At 48.8% G+C, this 19457-nt stretch overlaps 1 protein-coding gene across 4 annotated transcripts in view; it reads right to left on the bottom strand.

Moving 5' to 3' along the window:
* si:dkey-172h23.2 (uncharacterized protein LOC393772 homolog) overlaps nt 1-19457 on the bottom strand; it is a 96917-nt gene that overhangs the window by 55322 nt on the left and 22138 nt on the right. For all 4 annotated transcript variants that reach the window (XM_068576721.1, XM_068576738.1, XM_068576712.1 and 1 more), the window contains 6 exons: nt 16394-16557; nt 15677-15848; nt 11716-11899; nt 10035-10218; nt 7847-9761; nt 6274-6359 (listed from right to left, as the gene is read on the bottom strand). In XM_068576721.1, the coding sequence (XP_068432822.1) occupies nt 6274-6359; nt 7847-9761; nt 10035-10218; nt 11716-11899; nt 15677-15848; nt 16394-16557 (2705 nt within the window). The remainder of the gene's footprint in view (nt 1-6273; nt 6360-7846; nt 9762-10034; nt 10219-11715; nt 11900-15676; nt 15849-16393; nt 16558-19457) is intronic.

Raw genomic sequence — 19457 nt, 5'->3', positions numbered from 1 at the left:
ACACAGCGAGCCAGCAGCAGTGCTTCGGGGTGCTGCGGCACCAATTATAGAAGGGACTGAACTCGGAGGCAACGATGGACATGCCGTTAATGAAAGCTACGTCGTGAATCGACGTGCGTTTCCTTTATTTTGGAAGGAGTGTTGTTGCGGTTCGTATCGGTTGTGCAGCCCGTTAGCTTGCAAAAAAAACAGGCAGGGGGAGGAACCGACCCACGGTCCGGAGTCTGGCATATTTGTAGCGTCGGGGGAATCGAAACTGTACCCAGTGAAAACACATCTGGTTTAAAAATATGACCGGTCTATCTATGCATGGCGGGGCGGGCGGGACTTGGAAGGACGCCAGGGCTGAGTGAGTGACTGTTTCCAGTCCGCTACGTATACGCGCAACGTTTACGCGCAATGCGGCTCGACGGCACCTTGGAACTGCACGGAGCGTAGGTCTTTAAAAGAGGAGAAGAAGAAAACCTGCCGCCTCGTCAGATAATGAACCCATCGGCTGCACAGGATGTGTTTTGGGGGTTTTATTTAACATCCCACAACCGATTGAAACCCTATTGTCCATCCTCCCTTAGCAGAGAGGTCGGCGGCTGGGGACGGCTGGGTTTTCAGCCAGGCGGAAGTTGTCGTTTTTTAACTACTAGACCATTTGATGAGTTCAACAGTAGAATAATCTTCTCATAGCGGCTCACCGATGACACAAGCAGGTTGCAGCGTCGTCTGACGACGTACACGCCGACTATTCCTGGAACCATAACATCGTGTAAAATGCTAGAAATGCTGCATGCAAGTTCCCGTAATTTCCTATAAAAAGGGCCCTAGTCACAGTCGCTGTGCCGCTGATGTGTTCTGTGTCTCGCCAGTAGAGATGCTGCGATGTGAAACGCTGCTTGGAATGAAGTCATTTGGCCAGACGCCTGTTTCCATCTGAGGCCAGAGGAAACTGTTAGCCCGCCGCTGCCTGTTTTTTTTCCCACCATCGTATCACGCTCTCACTTTCTCACACACGCACACGCTTGCCGCTTCGCCCCTCCGGAGAAAAGAAGAGCTGACATCAGGTACGAGTTTAGAACGTGACAATGGCCTAAAGAGGGGTGTTACATACACCAGAGCAATCCACTTCATAAATATTTTCCTTCTCGGTGCCTCCCGCTCTGCTCTGCTTCTGGGAGTCGCAGCCAGCCGGCAGTCGGCATGGCGGCCTGCTGTACTGTCGGATAACGTCGAGTATGGTGTGGGCCGCAGAGTTCACCACGATACTTTATAATCCAGCTTTCAGTCGGTGGTTAGGTTATTAATTACATGACCGTCAAGCGAGAGGAAACAGCTTCACTTTGAGCCGTTAGCTTCGTTTGAGTCGGGCTAAAAAAAGGGAAGGAGACTCCGTCTGTCTTTTACATTTTCTCAACAACCGTTCATCAGATCTACTTCACGCTTGCCGAGGACCCGGCGAGGTTTCAGTGTCGAGAGCGAACTCTTGAGAAATATCTTTTAGTAGTACGTTAAGTACACACTGTGTTGTGTACCGAGAGGGGACCCCTATTAACCGCTGGGTACGCGTCACTCTCCATCCATCGTTTGTCTGAGTCTTTTGCAGCCGAGTGGTGCACGTACGTACTATAAGCACTTTGCTGTGCGCAATGTTCGGCTCAAGGAAGGGGCGCAAGGCCCGCTCTGTGTAGCGTCCTGATTTGATCATTCTAAGCCCTGACCAATGAGCTGTCCTGAGCCTTGAGGTCAATGCCTAACCTTGAACAATCGATTCTGCCTCAACCAGTGACACAGGGTTTCATAATAACACTTATTCTACTATTCTCGTTGCTGTTTAGTTTCACATGACTTCAGTGCATTTGCTACAGAGACAAGTCAGAGCTAAACGCTAAATGCCCGACGCCAGCATCACGCTAGCAATTTGAATTCATCCTGTTGCATGAATGTTTGTACCAACTCTTATGCCGCTCCATTAAATTGTTGTTGAGATATTTCAGTCTGGACCAGTGGTAGAATAACTGATCCATCCTTAAAGTCAGACCCGGGGCTAAAAGTGAAGAGGCTGGTAATCTGATGATCAGACAAAATAAAAAAAAGAGGATAAAACCAGAGATGTAACTCCTGTTTGGGTTGTACATTTGTAGAAAACATGCCTGTAGAGAACTGACCGAATGGATTTGATGGTTTAATTTTTCCTTGACATTTTTGAGTACTTCCTCCACCACTGCCAATACCAACATGCCCAATTAGAAAAAGGGTGGAACATAAAGCAAGACGTAGGCATTTGCCTAAAAACTACCCCAACATCAGTAGACCCGCACACATCTGGGGTTACGACTAGAGGAGAGAGGTAGTTCACCAAAAGATGCTTTGCCTCTCCATTGAAAGGGAACTTTGTACGATGAGAACCTCAAACTTGTACCAACAACCAACAAGACCGACCGCTGTCCAACAGCCAAAAGAGGTATGGTGGAAAAAAAGAAAAACATCCTATAGGTTTGTATGTGTGAAGCCGTTTGGACTTTAAATAGCACTGTTGGGTGCCCTAAAGATCCTATTTACAAAGAGTCCAAAGAGCGTCCAGTTCAACTGGTTTGACACACAACCTTTGTTGTGTGTCAAACCAGTAACAGGACCAGTAACAGGACCTTTGGGTGTAGAGAGACACACACACACACACACACACACGCACACAACTCTGCAGTGTGACAGGAATTCTGTGGACTTTCTGTTCTGCATACGCTTTGTAGTTTTTCAGCACCGGTCCGCCAAGTACCCACTATCGGGACCAAATAGTGCGTGGAAAAGAGACCTTAAACTGTCCGAGCCTCGTTAAGTTTCATACAGTTATTCCCCCCAGAGACGGACAGGGCGCAGGCATCCGTCCCGGCCCGTGCAGCGTATATACCCACGCGCCCGTACATCCAGAAAAACCGCACTCCGCCTCGAAATAATCAGCAGTCTGCGTCTGGAGGGCCGCTATCAACAACCATGTAATCATCTCCCAGGGTGCAACACAAGCCGGAGCCCGTCACAACATCTCCAGCGGACAAGTACAGGTTGGGGGAAAAAAAAAAAAAAAAAAGAACACACGTTGCAGCACTGGTTTTACTTCAGAGATAACTTTCTGGGGTGAGATCAGGGCTTGAAACGCAAACAGTCGTGAGGAGCTCTGAGCTCTGAGCTGCTGGACCGCTCCTCGCTCTCTGTAACGGACTTCATTTCATGCAATAGTGTTGTTAATTATCTCTGACCTCGCTTTTTTTTCGGGAGTTACTTTCACGATTTCAGTGCCACTTCTACTGGTTTTCCCGTAGAGCAGTTTGTATCCGTTTCAAGCACTTAACAGGCGAGTTTTCAAAGTCTCAAAACGACCGTTACGGCTGCAGCAACTTTTTTTTTTCTTTCCCGAACATGCGGATGAGGTGGCCTACCTTTATCAGAACCACGTCTACGGCTCTCTCCCCTTTGGCGCGGAGGCTGTACCTCCGCTTGTGTCGCTCGTACATTTTTCCCCTTAAATATCCAGAGCGGATTCAACCGAAACAGCAAGAAAGGAAGGAAGGAAGGAAAGAAGAAGAAGAAGAAAAATCCGGCAGGAGCTGTGTGTCGAGGAGAGCCGAAGCCGTCTGCTGAGAAGCTTCACATCTGGCCACAGTAGCAGCCCTCCACCAGACTCCACTCCCTCCTTCTCTTCCCTCCCTCCCTTTTCTTTCCCTCTCAACTTCTCTCCTTGTGCTTTCGCTCTCTCTCTCCCTCCCTCCCTCCCTGTAAACCCAGCCAGCCAAAGCAGTACATTGTTAAGAGTGTGACAGATGACAATGGGGCATTATTACTTATCACTTAATGGAGCCATCAGATTTCACGCTGTTGAGATTCAACACCCTCCTCCTCCCCCTCCACCCGCTGCTGGGGGTGGACGTGCACGAGGCGCCCCCGCGCCATGTGAGGCGCCCCTCTGGGTGTGATTTGCACCTCTCTCAGATGATAGATATGGCAGTGCTTGCATATTCCAACACATGGGGCATTGCCACAACGGGTCAGTTACTCACCAGCACAGATTGCGCTTCAGTTTGTTTTTTTTTGCCCTCAACATGTTGTGTTGTTTGGCAATCATCCGTACAGGTGCGCTCTAAGGCGGATATATTCAATAACGTACACAGCAAGGGTGCGGGGAGGGCAGACACACACATGTTTCTGGATATCCAGCTGTATATAAACGTGTTCCACGCACGTTGACTGAGAAATGTGTGTGCGTCCTTTAGGCTTCAGGAGGGAAAGAAAGGGAATAACTTCATGATGTTGCTATGAACAGACTGCGCTGCCATACGTTCAAGGTTGCTCTCATCCAGCAGACCTCTTGTTTTAAGCGTGTCCTTTTTCCATCACAGTTGTCATTGTGATTAAGTGTGACATAAATGGCAGGATGTATTCCAAAAGGAAGAAAAAAACCTGTCCCTCCCACCACGTCCAAAATCAAAAAGGGGATTAAAAAACCTTAAGAAAGGTTGAGCATCTCTCAGCTTATCTTCGCTGTTGGGGAGGAAGCAAAGGAACTGAGCGGCTCAAGTGAGGAACGCCAGCGCACAAATCTTATTGAGCTCGTGGTGTTTTTTAAAAGATGAGTAAATGCAAAAAGAAATACGGAGGCGTTCCTCCGTATGGCGGTTCGTCTGCTGCGCCAGTCTCTTGCAGTAGGCGTGTGTGTGTCCGCTTACATCAACTCCATTCCACCAATGGGATTCGTCTCACGCCGCGTTTTTTGTCTTGAAGACAGGACTCCCGGGTGCTGATGGAGGCCGCGCTGCGGGAGCCCCGGGAACATTGTGACGTCACACGCGCCAAATTTACCGGCGCCGAGTCATCCGCCGTCGAAACGGCTTACGTCTATTGTCAAAACACTCTTTGCAATTTTAATTATAAATACGTCTCCATTTGTGCCGCGAGTTGTTGTCGCTGTCATTTTAGATTCTGTTAATCGGGTCCGTTTTACTCTCTGCTGTTGTTTCTCTCGACATACTGTTCACCTCAACTGCAGTTCATTCAACACCGAGCCGGGCTTCAAACTGCCTGCTCGTCATAGAAACAACACAGATTTCAACAGGCATCAAATGGCAGGTCGTTAAATTGTCTTCCTGCTTCAGAGAGGAGAAAAAAAAAAAGAAAAAGAAAACTCCCAATGAAGCCGTTGAGGCTACATCGCCCTCTGCTGGCGACCCTGCAGACTGTGCGGCTCAATCCTCCTGCAGTCAAACATCTGGCATTCAAAAAACAAGCCGTGGCCCTCGACCGCAACCCAGGAATAAGCAGAACCACTCGAGTCTATGGCCGCTGAGGAATCTGTCAGTCAGCAACATTTTTCGGAGAACAAGCCTTGTGTACTGAACATCGCATCCGCGTGCTCGGTGGCCGAGACGCCAAGTGAGCTGCATAACAATGGTTCTACGGTGAAGAAGAAGCAGAGGTCACACTTAAGGACGTTCCTAACAGGTGATAGTGTTGTGGTTGGATGACTGCACGAACCAAAAACACACACACGCACACGCACACACACAAAACAGGCTGCAAAAGTCTCACATTTTTCACCCAGCAGGGACAAATGGTTCCAGGCGGCTTCAATACTGAACCTAATCTCTTGCTCGTAAACCGGTTCTGCTTTCTCATCTCACCCCAAATTGTCTGTGTACTTTCTGGAGATGCTGGAGTGTGCAGTTTGCTGGCTATTCCTGCCAAATATTTATAGTTCATTCTTTAATGTCGGGCTACATTTTTAAATTGTTCGGTAACAATATCCTGAGCATCTGTGGAGAAGATTGTGTGCATGTTTATTTTTTTTGTGCATATTTGGTCGGAACAAAATCTGCAGGTGAAGAAGTGAGCGTTGGACTTCGCCTTAAATCTACAGAGGCGGGGCTGTTACAACCCGGAGAGTTATCAATGAGTCGTATCAGACTCTCAGCAGGATGTATACGCACTATACACGTCTGATGAGACGCACTGCACGTTGATATTAAGTCTACAAAAGGATTTTAACTAGACACCATGTTCAACGGATCCATCTTTGATTATTTACCATCATTGTTTCATCAAATTTTCTATTATATTTTTAAATTAGGACATAAAAACGCACACACAAACATATAATAACTCTGGCAACCGAGCTCCGTTCCAAAGGTTACTTAGGGTGTTTCAAAAAGTTCGTCAAACAATGACTCATCGGAATCGACCTACGTCCAAGCAGAAGTGACAAAGCAAAGATATCAGACGACAACAGGAGAGACTTACCATGGAGACGGCCGTTTCCTCGGGGGGGCCATTTTCTTCCTCCCCTGCACCAATTACCGATCCTCCAGACATGATGACTTCCACCTCTGGAGGAATGCACACGACACAATGCAATCAGTCCGACAGGCAAATCCTCCAAATAAAGGAATCGATAGCGAGTGGTCACAGTGAAAGGAAGTGAGACGTCCTCGCTGCAGATACACCGAGGGGTTTGACCGCGTGCAATGGGGAAGTCCCTAGGTTTTATGCACCATTTAAACTTGTATTTATTTAGTATTATTGTTACATATTTAGGTATACTATTCAGGTGTGTTGAAGGGAATATGATGTTGTATTTCAAAATGGAAAAACTACAAATAAAAGGTTGTTTTTTTTTTACTTTTCCAGAGTAACTTTTTCCACCGGCACAATAACAATTTGTATGTAAATGAAGTAATCATTCTCGAATGATAAAAACAGAGACCGAATAGCCCGTTGACGGTGCTGCATGAATATCTGCGACGGATTAAAGGAATCGTTCTTGGAAGGCTTGTGTCAGCGAACATGACTCCGTAAAGGCTGGAGGGAGTGGAAAAGTCTCGGCAACGACTCTGGAATGCGGATTGAACATTCGCATCCTGATTATCCAAACGTATGACACGGCAGAAAAGCACTCCGATCGTGTATAACGACATGGCCGGTCTCTGTGCGACGCACAACGTAAACATTGCCCTTGACCCCTCTTCATTGGACTTAATTGGACTTTTGGAGTGAAAATTGCCGACAGAAGAGTGTGGGAATTTCACTTTGCTGGCCTCAATTGCTGCTCCAAACACACACACACACACACTCTCATCAGCTGGTTCGTGTATGTTTGTTTTAAAAGAGAAGGCAGCCTCCTGACTGTGCGTCTGAGACTCGGTCACATGCCCCGGTAATGTGACTGTGTTTACTCACACACACACACACACACACACACACACACACACACACACACACACACACACACACACACACACACACACACACACACACACACACACACACACACACACACACTGTGTGCTGCAGCCAGAGTGAGTGTGCCTGCGTGCAGGAGATGAGAACTAACAGGGAACATATGAATATGAAAAAGGGAAATGTCGGAGCCCGAGGTATCAAAGATATAAACCGTCTTCCTGTCACGTAACGTGTCACAATCCGTTCCAACGCCGTTGTGCTAAAGTCGCATTTCCAGGGGAAAGCGTTTCATAAACAACCATCTTTTTCTTTAATTAAAAGATGAAACGCGAAAAAGTTTTGCTCAGCTAAATCCTCGTTAAGAAGACAATCAACGCCAAAACAGCATGTGTTCACAACAGCAATATATCACAACGGGACGTCAAAGGAAAAGCTCTGGCGTGGTGAGCTACATTGCATTTAGATTGCGGAGTTATCGCCATTAATCACCAGACGAGTGGATTTGATTAAGTACATTTGTTTAGGAGTAAGACTTTGACAAACATATTGGCGCGATGATGAATGCGAGTGGGGGGGGGGGGGGGCAGCTGGAACAAACCTGAACAGCGACTGAAATAAATAAGTGTTTGCCCACCTTGAGTTGCAGCACTGCGGTCTTGCGAGTCTCCGGGAGTCTTTGGGTGTTCGGTGACCTCGGCGGCGGCGGGGGGAGAAGGTGCCGCTCCTCCCGTGTCCTCATCCTCATTGGGCGACCTCTCCGCCGCTGTTGTCTCAATAATATCCTGCTCGGGCTGCGCGCCGCCGCTCCCTTCAGCTGCGGAGTCGTCACGTCTCTCTGTTGACTGATGGCGAATCGCTTTGCTATCTTCGGCGGCAGACGGACCGGGTTCAAACAAAACCCCACCGGCGACCTCCGATGCGGACCGCTCGGCCCCCGCGTTCGGCTCGGGGTCGCTGGCGTCCTCGCTTTCGGACGCCGCCGGCCCTGGCGACAGATCCTTCTCCTCGGGGAGCTCTGGGTCGAGTTTCTCTCCTGGCCCTTCGGGATTTGAAGCCTCCGTTGCGTCGCGGCTCGGAGACAGCTGTGACTCGGGCTCGGTGCCGGCCTGGCCCGCCGCTGAGGGCGCACCGGCCGGGGGGAGACCCGCGTCCACGGTCGGCGCGCGCTCGTCGTTTTCCCTCTGGTTTGAATCGCTTGGTTCCTCCATCGTGAACCCTGGCAAGTCTGGGTCTGCTGCTGCGGCTTGAAGCAGCTCCTGATCCTCCACGCCGGCGCCGTCCAGAGTGGGGTGGAATATTTCCGTCGTGGAGCTTCCCACCGACCGGAAACTGCCGTCGTCGTCGCTGGAGACGCCGTGGGCCGCCCCCGAGCTGTGATCGGTGGGTCTGTCGCCCGAGCCGGACGTCATTCCCGGCGACGGATCTCCCGCGCTGTTGCCAGCGGTCCGGTTATCAGCCGCGGCGTCCGGCTCCTCCATGGGCAAACGGGGGCTTTCGATACCGTGTCCGGTTCCAGGTTCGGCCGCGTCTCCGCCGCCGAGCTCTCCGCCGCTCGCTGCTCGAGTGCCGTTCCCAGCTCCTAGAGCCGAGCCCCACGGCGGCTCATCCGCGGCGTAATCCCCGCCAGCTGTTTCCTGGTTTTGTTCCAGGCTGTTTATGTCTGGCGGAGATTCCCCCTCGCGGAGGCCTTCTATCGGGAGACCTGGAGCGGCGCATTCAGGCTCCCTGATTACATCGCCGCGCGCTGTCGGCGGTGGGTCGGGGAGGCCCCCCGGGTTTGACACAGGGTCTGTTAACCCCTCACTCGCCGCCTCCTCCTGCTCCTCCTGGAAAGAGAGTGCGTCGTCGGGCCCCGGGCTCCGTCTCCCACCTTCCAGAAAGCACTCCTTCGCTTCAGAATCGGACGTGTCGGATACCCCTGAGCCCTCTGATGACGGCGCCTGGCCCATGACCGACGCCTTCGTGTCTCCGCAGTGCTTTATCAGATCGGTTGACTCAGAGTCCGTCGCCTCCTCCCTCCAGTCCTCAGCTTCCTGCTGTGATCTGTCCTCTCCCTTCGCGGCCTCCTCTCCTTCCCAGATCACGGCCTCTTCTCTATCGGTTTCCTCTGCCCGCTTATGGACGCTTGCCGGCGCCGGGATTCCCACGGTGAGGCTCAGCCCTTCTTCACACGGACTCTGCGGGGAAACAGCGATCTGCTCCGTCTGGCAGCGATCTCTCCCAGTGTTTGAGTCGAGACACACCCAGTCCGCCGGGGGGCCGAGGCCATGCTCCCGGGGCCACACTTCAGACGTCGGAGCGCTCACAGACGAACTCCAGTCCCTCTCCGCCTCCCCGGTGCCACCATGTCCGCAATCAACGCCGTCGCCGCGGCTCTCCACCGAGCAGCTCTCCACCCAGCTCCCTCCTCGCGTCGCAGCCGGGCACTCGAAGGCCGCGGCAGGCCGCTGCTGGAGTCGCTCGGCGCAGGTTAGCTCCGTCTCTGCACCATCACAACACTCGGCAGCCGTGTGCAGGGACTCGAACTTCAGCTCCAGTGCAGAAACTCCCTGCAGAATATGGAAGAAAAAAAAAAGAAGAGGATAATAAACGCTAGCGTCAGGGAAACAAACCGAGCTGCTCTCTCGTTTCTTATCAATCGCCAACTCTGTGATTGCACAAGGTGTTTCACCGGTTATACAAACTTCAGGCCTGAAGGTTAAAAAAAAAAAAAACGAAAAGACAAACAATCCAACAATGTTCAGCAGCCAAGCAGAGCTCCTGGATTAAGCCAACGGCGGTACAGTTAGCGCGCGGAAAAGGGCAGCGGCGGCGTGACTCACCTTGGCGTGGAGGTGGCGTATCAAGTGCAACAGCTGCTCCACGCTCCTCCGGAGGGTCGGCGGGTCGTCGCCGGGGCGGTTGCTCAGCGTCAGAGTGTGCGTGTTCAGCCTGGGGAGGTGGCAGGCGACCCGGGCGTCCGCGGACACCAGCTGGACAGTCTCAGTCGTTTTGTCCGTCTCGGCCCTGCCGCGAAAACAAACACTTAGGTCATCCCGAGTGATGTCAACCTCTCCGCTCTCTTTGGAGAATCCCCAAACATTGCTGCCATGAAATTATCTCCAGAAGGGGAAAGCCAATTCGTCAAAAACGGTTGTTGCTCCAGTCTTCTCTAACAGGTGATCAATCAACAAAGCTATAGAAACTGGTACCGAGTTACAAAAGGTTCAGACTCTGAGGCCAGTCAACTAAAACTGTTACTTCCCTTCCCTGTAGTGAAATACGCCCTGCAATACCCGACTAGAAGACCACTCCTCCTCCATAAGCTTTCCGAGAAAACTCCACTCCCCCTTGTTGCATTTGCTCCGAGTGTTTGACGGTGAAAGTATGTGTGCAGTGAGTTTTTTTTTTGGTTCATAAAGACGGTGCTGTGAAGGGGAGACACCTCCCAGTCAGGCGGATCTGTTTGCGTAATCCTGGGTGGATTGCTTTAGCTGCGGGGCCCCCGGCGGCTGAGGTCACCAGCCGGGCTGCCGGTGACTTCACTCCTCACGAGGGGGAAATGTAATTACCGACACATAAAGAGGGAGCCGCGGAGCCGCAAAGCAACTCCGATGCACGCCCGGGCACAATGTGCAGAGCTGGCTAAGTGGGAGACATCTTTTCAGCTTGTGGCGTCCTCATTTTGAGTTAAGTGAAAACTATTTTGTAGCAGATAAGCGAAGTGCTTTAAAATACTTTCTTTTTTTTTTCTTCTTTTTTTTAAAGGGGGGTGGGGGTCTATTTCCACTTTAAGCCGTGCCTCAGTCCATTTACCAAGAAGCTGTTTGTTTCTTTTCTCCCGCAGTTTAACATGTCAGTCGAAAAGGGATGAGAGGAATTTGACCTCACAAGTCACTCAGAGAAGGGGATAACACCTGGCAACTGCAAACAAAACGCACACATCCTCTCGCCACTAAACTCTGCAGAGACAACACTGCAGTGTGCTTTCTGCTGTGTTGCTTTTGTGTAGCAGAATAGTTTACATGGCTGCCGTCTCGTTTCGGTCGCCAAAGATTTCTTTCTTCAAGCGGTGCTTTTGTGCAACTCTTTGTGGAGGAAGTTTACAGATCTGTAAATTAATAAGCAACTAATTGATTAGTCGACAGAATTCCTTTGGTGTGGGGGGGCGAGGGGATCTAAATACTTTCCAATCTCTCTGGTACAATACTGTCAGCCCACCGCTTTTCTGTTTGCCCTCAACTATCTGGCCACAGCTGAGAGTGCGAAAGCTGCAGTGGGCGTTGTGGATACTTCCTCTTTTTTTCCCTTTCGGTGACGCAACAGACGAACAAGGGTTGCCCATAGGGCCTGGAGGAACATCGCCATCTGCCCTGTGATATATTAACATGAGACTGTTTGTACAGGGAGACTGAGATCATGTATCGCAATGTTCTCTTTTATAGACTTTGCTCCAGTACTTTTATTGTTTTTGAACGCTGACACTGGAAAAGCAGCGTTTGCCAATGAACAAAGAGCGCTTACTGCGTGAGGAGCTCGTGCAGACGTTCGTGTCCTCGCAGGGCCGCGAGGGCGGAGGGGGTGTGGCCCTGCCTGTTGGCCAATCGCAGCGCGTCCCCGGCTCCGGCTTGCTGCAGCAGGAAGCGCGTCACCCGGAGGAGACCTCGACGCGCTGAGAAGTGCAGCAGGGTCTCCTGAGGATTCGGGCCTGGAGGAGGGAGGAGGACGAGGAGGTGGAGAGGGAGGGCGAGAAATGCAGCAAATCAATAGAGACATTCAGAGGCAATCAAACAAGCAAACAGAGGAGGAAGGAACGGAGGAGGGGCGGCGGTGCAGGCGGCCGATCTGTTGCGCGGTGCTGACATGCCATCACTCGCAGCAGCTTGGCAACAATCCCCCATCGTCTAATACGAACCAGAACAGGGTCCACGTGTGACAAACAGCCAGCCTTTACACTTTTACAGGTTGGTAAAAACGTATCAAACGGTGGAGCGACGCACATATTTGGAAGCCGATACTGTAATTTCAGGATTGAAGCCAACGCGGCAATTGACCGTTGCTCTTTTGTGCTACCGTCATAAAGCGCTCGTACCGCAGTCAGTGTGGGGGAAAAGCCTCCGACGCGGCATCGAATACGGGATAATGAATTGATCACGGCGGCCAAAACAACAATTATGCATGCGACTAACTCGACGCAGTACGAGAGGTGAGCAACACTAAGTGCACATCGCGCTCCCGTTTTTTTAATCAGAGTCCATTATTGTGCCCATGTATCAACCGCGCTCTTATTAACGCCACCAAACACTGAGAACTTTTCCCTTTACATCACATTCACAATGACAATAATGGATATTCATGGATGCACACACACAAGCACACACACACACACACACACACACCCCCCTCCGTCTTTCTGCCAAGGCAACAGGAGCTCAGACAGACTCCCTTTAGCTTTACAGACAGAATGAGTGGCTGTTGGTTATTCCAGGGAACCATCTCAAATTTAATCTGTGTAATTAAATCTCTCTCTGCGTTTACCGGGAGAGAGTATTAAAGTGTTTCTGGGTCTACAGGAGTCGCTCAATCTTTTCTGGTTGATTGCTCGACCCACTTGCAAATGTATTGTGAATTTAAAAAGGGCATCCTGAGATAAAAAAGGGAGACGGGGCGGTACGCTTGTTTAAAAGAGTGAGGGAAAGAGAGTCCTAGAGTTCAATAAAAGGGGGATTTTACAATGTGGAACACGCAGATCGTCGGTGAGAAATAAAAAAGACTGGTACGTCAGACGACTGTTTATGTTGGAGGGGGTGAAAAACCTCCACCTTCGTGCCCAGATGTCTTGTATTGCGGAGTCAGTAATATGCAAACAGAATGCAGCTGGTCCGTGGTTATTTATAACGGCCAATAGTGCAGGACTGAGAGAGATAAAACATCTGCAGGACTGTTGCCCAGTCTAGATTTTCTTCTGTTATGAGAGCGATTGCGTGCCGGTCTTTATCTTTCATTCGTCATTGCACTGAGGATTGTCTTCCTCCAGAAGTCTCTACACACTAAAAACCTGATATTTAGACGTGCCAACAGGGACAATTCATGACAAACCGTTCTATAATTCAACTCCCCTGTGATTTCTTATAGGACTTTATAACTGTGCCTTGTAAATATTTCAACTGCAAGATGAAATAAGTCGAAAAAAGTTTTAAAAAAAGAAGACAACCCCGTTTGAAACTACGTTGTGTTACGCACCATTACGGCAACAATGATGGTTGTGTCTGCTGATGAGAGGTTTCACTCCATTAAACAGTCTGAACCAGCCTTTCCCCTGATGGATCTCAAGCAAATGGGTCAAATGCTACGCTCCATTTGGCCCGAGCTGGAATGTGAGGTGCCGAACGGCAGCAGGAAATGCTTTGCTGTTGGGGCAGCGGTTCTTCAAAACTTCCACAAATATTTTTCCACACAAAAAGAAAAAGACAAAAAAGGGTATCAGCTAGGATGTACGTTCAGGTTCAGCTACTTGCTGCAATGCAGGAATCCCCAACAAGTGTGAGGTGACAGTTCATGACCCGGTTAGGAACTATGGTCCAGAGAAAATAGTTGTGACATTAAACTGCTCCCACAAAGGTCTGTGGGGTTATCTTGAGTAACCGGGTCATGACTGCCCGATGCACCTGAGCTGAATCCTTTCAACATGGAAGACTAACGGCTCAACTCCAAGTTGCCTCCTGATGTTGGAGCATTGAAGCATGAATCCACTTTGAATTGCAAATAATTAAGATGTCGAACCATTAGGGCAGCAGATCCTTTGGAAGTGAATGTTGAACATGCACGCTTCTTTCCAATCGGACAATAAATGGCTGTTCTACTGCGAGATCAGTGACTGCCACGCGTCTCCAGCGTGAAGGATGACGGAGATAACCACCGTCACCTCCACCTGTAGTCCGCCGGCTATCCATCAGCCGACGGGCCGGATAAATGGAGAGCGGTCGGACTTCTTTTACCACTAACGGCAGCTCACCGCAGCCGGGCCTCTCCTGTTGAAGCGGTGACACATTGCGAAGTGGAGCCCATTAGAGCGCACATCACTCACCCGCAGCAGGCAGCGAGCCGCCTTCCACATCAACAACATGACAACTGACTTCAATGCAAAGGAGCCTTCCTGTGTGTGCGTGTGGCTTCTCACAACAGCAACAAGATCTTACCAAATCGACAATGCACAGGCAAAGATCCGATTTGAAGACTTTTTTTTCTTTTTCAGGCCCCAAACAGAGGATAAACAAAACATCTTTAACGAGTGTGCGGGCTTTCAAATCTTTCAAGAGATCCTGCTGGTTCCGCTGGTTCCAATCTAACATCCTAGTCCAAGTTTAAACCACAGGCTGTTATCTTAACAATATAACGATAGCCGGAGGCAGAGGCGGCGCTCAAACTACTCCCCAAAAAGTCTTGTTCATGTTGCTTCACAGAGGGCAATTACCTCGCAGAGTTTATCATCCACGTCAGCCCGTCTGGCTTCCTTTCAAGCGACCGACGTCGTCGGAGTCAATGGCTGGAGAAAATTGTAATATAAAATGTGCGTTTTGTTTGTGTTTGCCATTTCACAGAGAGGCCCTGCTCCGTTTGATCACAGCGACACGAGTCAGATGACGGTCCATGTGGAGACAAGCTTTTATGTTCATGTCTGTCTGTTAGTATAAGATGCCAGCCAGCACCACGTTGACACATGCTAAAATCTTAAATCGTCTTTTGCCAAGACATATGTCCTGCTTCTACAACAAAGTAGGACTGCCCCATGAAATCAATATTTAACTCATGTTCCCATGGCGTGTAGAGCTACCTACGGACAGAGCGCCACCTAGGAACCGCCTGAAACTTAGCAGCCTTGCGGGCCTAATGGTGTGCTAACTTAGTGCTAACTTGGTGCCACGCTAGCTAACGTTAGCTGTCGAATTATGCAGATTTTGACGGGGGAAATCGTGGATTTAAATCATAAACTTGCAGGTAATTCCTGCTGCGTTTCGCTTGGCTGGCCTTCTCCCACACTTTCACTTCCTGGACTGTGGCGGTCAGAAAGACGCGGGGCCTCAACGTCAGCGTGAAATGTGTTCGACTTGGTTGAGAGCACGTCACATAAATCAGCTTCCAGGTAGTCTATAAAAAAGGTAGAAGCTAAACAGGAGGCACTTTTTATAATTAGCAGTGGGACGTGGGGTGTACATATACACACGCACGCACGCACCAAATTGAAAAATGCTGCAACATAATGCAGCGTGATCAATCTGTCTTGTTTCATTGGGACCTGGTCAGCACTGTGAAATATATTGCATGTGACACACACACACACACACACAAGCAGAGGTGCCGCGTGTGTCATTATGTGCCGTACAGCTATAATTTGCTCGCATGTTTGTGCATTAGTGCGGAGACACGCCGTCTGACGTTGTGTTTGTCAGGAAACAACATGTTTTCCAGAGCCTGTCAGCCTCACCGGTGCTGTTGGGTGGCCGGTTCCCCAGCAGGCTCCATCCTGGAGGCAGCACGAGGTGGTGGAGGGCCAGCGCCAGGCTCTCATCCAGACGCTCGCACTCCTGCAGGGGAATCTGACACTCGTCCAGTAGCAGCGCCCCGTCCAGGCCGTCGGTCCGGCCCGCCGTGCTCACCTGCGTGGAGGGCGGATAGAGCGATGAGTCACAATTGTTGTTGTTTTTTTTTTACAGAGGAGGAGGCTTAGTCCACTGGGAGCACTCGCTTTAAGACGCTCAGCCTAAGAGCATTAAACCTCATGCCTAAAATGTAAGACGTAAATGCAGGAGGACAGATCCCTGTGCATTTATCAGCGCTGAGCTCAATTTGGGGCTGAGCTGTGCAGACAAGAAAAAAATGATTCAGATAAAACAAAAAAGGACATTTTGAGTACGCAAGACAGTTACATTATCTTGTCCTCCTCCCTGGTAGAGAATATTCTGTATTATTCTTCTATATGGGATGATAAATTGCACTGAAAGGAATTAATTAATTGAATGGTAAGGACTGTGAGACATCAAGCACTGTCAGGCAAGAACACAATAACATGGCATTCTTTTGTCTTACTGTCACTTTGCCCACATTTCTGTATCACTCGTCTCCAATGGAAACTACTTTCCTCTCGCTCCGTGACAAGCCTCAGTCTGTGTGGTTATGTTACTGCTCACTTGGAAATGCTCACCAGGAACTGGGCCATGTCAAAAGCCAAATCCTGGACAAAGCTGAATCGATGCTCAGCCAATGGAGCCACGCGACCCAGACAGGGCTTCAGGTCCTCGGAGGACTGGGGGACGCCTCGGCTGGCTGAACACAAGGTGACCGACACCACCTCGCAACAGTCATGAGCTACAAGGCAACACAGGGGAAGAAACAGAAAGGCAGGGTGAGATGAGAGGAGGAGGTGACGGAGCACAGAGAATAAGGTTTTAAAACCTCTTTTTTTTAATACACAAATAAATTGGTTGTATTCAAGATGTAAGCAATTTGCTTTGTCCGTGTGTTGTATGAGCATTAATACACGCTATGCTATGTTCCTTTTGAACTGGGCGTTCTGGCTGAAGTCGCATTGCTGATTTTCAAAGTCAGACGAACCCCATTAACCCCAACTTCAAATCCAAGATGGCTGCTTAGTGCAGAAACAGTACAACAAAAATGCTGGAGTAATTTGCTGTTTATTAACACTTCTGTCTTACCTGCTTACATACACACAATATTGTCCAATCTCTTTGTTGACATGTAGCTACGGTGTTTGTATATGTGTAACGCATCGTTAGCAACTGGGATTGCCAACAATGGCTAACAATAGCTGGAGCAAACACCATTGACTTTTGGCTTGAACGCAGCTTTAGCTAGTTGCGGCTACAACGGCGTAAGTCACAGAAAGTATAACAACAACAATAGTAGGTGTGTAATGTTTGTGGCGAAACAAAAATAAAAAAAACTATTAGGAAGCAAAAAATAAGCTATTGCATGTGTTACTAGCTAATAGCATAGCTACCATGCTAGCAGAGCAAAATCTTACAGGATGAAATCATTAACAAACCCTTTCACTTATCAAAAGAGTCAGATACACAAAACTCTTTTTTTTTCTTTCATGTTAATGTCATTCCCGACAGGAACTCTTTCCCACTTTGCATTAAACACCAAGTAAAACGAGATTGTCTGTCGACATTTATATGCAAGTCACCTGCTGATAAGTCTCATGAATGAAAAGTGAGTCTAAGACGTTTGGTCCAAAGATCAAACTTGTTTGCAGAAATTTAATTTCAGCCAGGTTTATCAGGCAAAAGTAGTACTAAAGATAAGCAACAAAGCATTTTGTCATTCGACAATCGCAAAATTGTCGAATAAGAACCGCTCATTAACAATAATCCACTACAATACAGTTGCATCGCTGGCTTCAATCATATATTCATACCCAAATTATTCCCAATACATATTTATCTCATGAAATGTGCTTCAATTTATCACACTTATACCTATTCAGCAGTCACAAATCAAACTCAAACGACCAACAAATTGCCAAGACAACATGTTATCAGTTAAATTAAAAATGATGCAAATTAGTTTTGAGTTGTCATCACAGAAATAATTAATAAAACTTAGTCGACGTACGATGTCAAAACAAATAATGGGGAATAAAGGCTCTAATTGATGCCTTACATGTGGTGCTGACATCCCTAATTTACACATGGCCTTCTGCATCCATTTACTTCATTCCCAAATGCCAAGTCACATGCAGAGGACGCAGGTGTCCTTGTCATTCATCGCTCTAGAGACAAATGAACACGAGCTGACCTCTTGATCCGTCCTCTGTATCTAGATCCACCATTTAAAACCCATATATTGTTGGGGGCGACTGTGGCTCAGAGGTGAGCAGGATCGTCTTTCAATCACAGGACTGGTGGTTTCGTCCCTGGCGCCGCTAGCCCATGTCGATCTGTCCTTGAGCAAGACCCTTAACCCTAAATCGCTCCCGTAGCTGCACCTACGGTGTATAAATGTGTATGAATGATTGATGTTATTGATGTGGCACTTTGCATGGTAGCTCCTCCCGTCAGGGTGTGAATTGGTGAATGATGTCATGTAGTGTTAAAGCGCTTTGAGGTGCTTAAAAGTACCTCAAAGTACGCTTATAAGTACAGATCGATTTACCATTTATCAACTACATCAGAGCACATCTTTTTGTGTCACACTCGAAGCGCTAAAACTGTGATCTGTAGGCTTGGGCTACTATAAAGATATTAGCCCAAGCCTACAGATCACCGTTTAAAGGTAAACCACGAGGTAGAAGACAATGAAATTAGGAAAAAAATGTTTTTCCTGCAGAGCAATGTCTCTCTTTATCCTTTAACAATCATTAAAAAGCATGTATATGCATCTGGTATTCCTCCAGTAGCTGGCTTAGCATAGAAGAGCTTGCGCTAGTTATTAACGTGCTAACCTACTCTACTAACGTTAGCTCATAGTAAATATAAGGTTTTAGAAACCGATATCTCCTTCCAACTTCTCTGGGTAACGAGTATCACATTAAATCGTTACTATCTCCAAATCCACAAAACCAGCCTGAAAATGTAGAAAACCGGAGACGGGTGGAGCAACACCGGATAGTTGTCGGAGCCCGGGCGGAGTAGACACACCTGGTGCAGATTTGCACATTTTTCCAGTTCGGCATCAACGGGATTTGTTGCGACAAATATTGTTGGCCTTTTAAGTATTACGGTTCAAATTTCATGGAGCCGAAGCAGCGATTTAGTGTGTCTGCAGCCATTTTCCCAGGCCACTTGGGAATTCTATCCCACGACCTGCTGCTCGGTCACAGGACGGGTCCTTCGGAGCTCTGTGTGGGCTGATGGAGGGCGCAGTGAAGCAGCGCTAATCTGTTGGTAGGGAGTAACACCTCCTCCTGCCCCCCTCAGATGGCTCCAATTCTGCCAAGCTCTTAAAAAGATAATGCAGTTTAACGTTTTCCGCCATCTCCCCCCCCCCCTTCTCTGTAAACACCGACACTTAAAGAAAACAAGAGGTTCCACCTAATCTTTCAAATTTGTCCCTTGAGCTTATGTTTTCTGTATTTCTCAACATTTCCATCCATGTCCAGTGAACCCTTTACTGTGAACGGTGAACTTTGACCCTTCATGCCGTTGCTCATCTGCCTCGCAGGAAGCTATCGCTGACTTCAGCTCTGCTGAAGAAGTTCAATTCTGCAAGTGGAGTAAATGGAAAGTGCTCCAAGCGGAGTGATG

The sequence above is a fragment of the Clinocottus analis genome, unplaced genomic scaffold, assembly GCF_023055335.1.
Source record: "Clinocottus analis isolate CAN_PGR_092001 unplaced genomic scaffold, fCliAna1.0.p SCAF_1, whole genome shotgun sequence".
Classification (NCBI taxonomy): domain Eukaryota; kingdom Metazoa; phylum Chordata; class Actinopteri; order Perciformes; family Cottidae; genus Clinocottus; species Clinocottus analis.
Note: the sequence above shows the minus strand (reverse complement) of the source record. Positions and strands in the feature narration are given on the sequence as shown.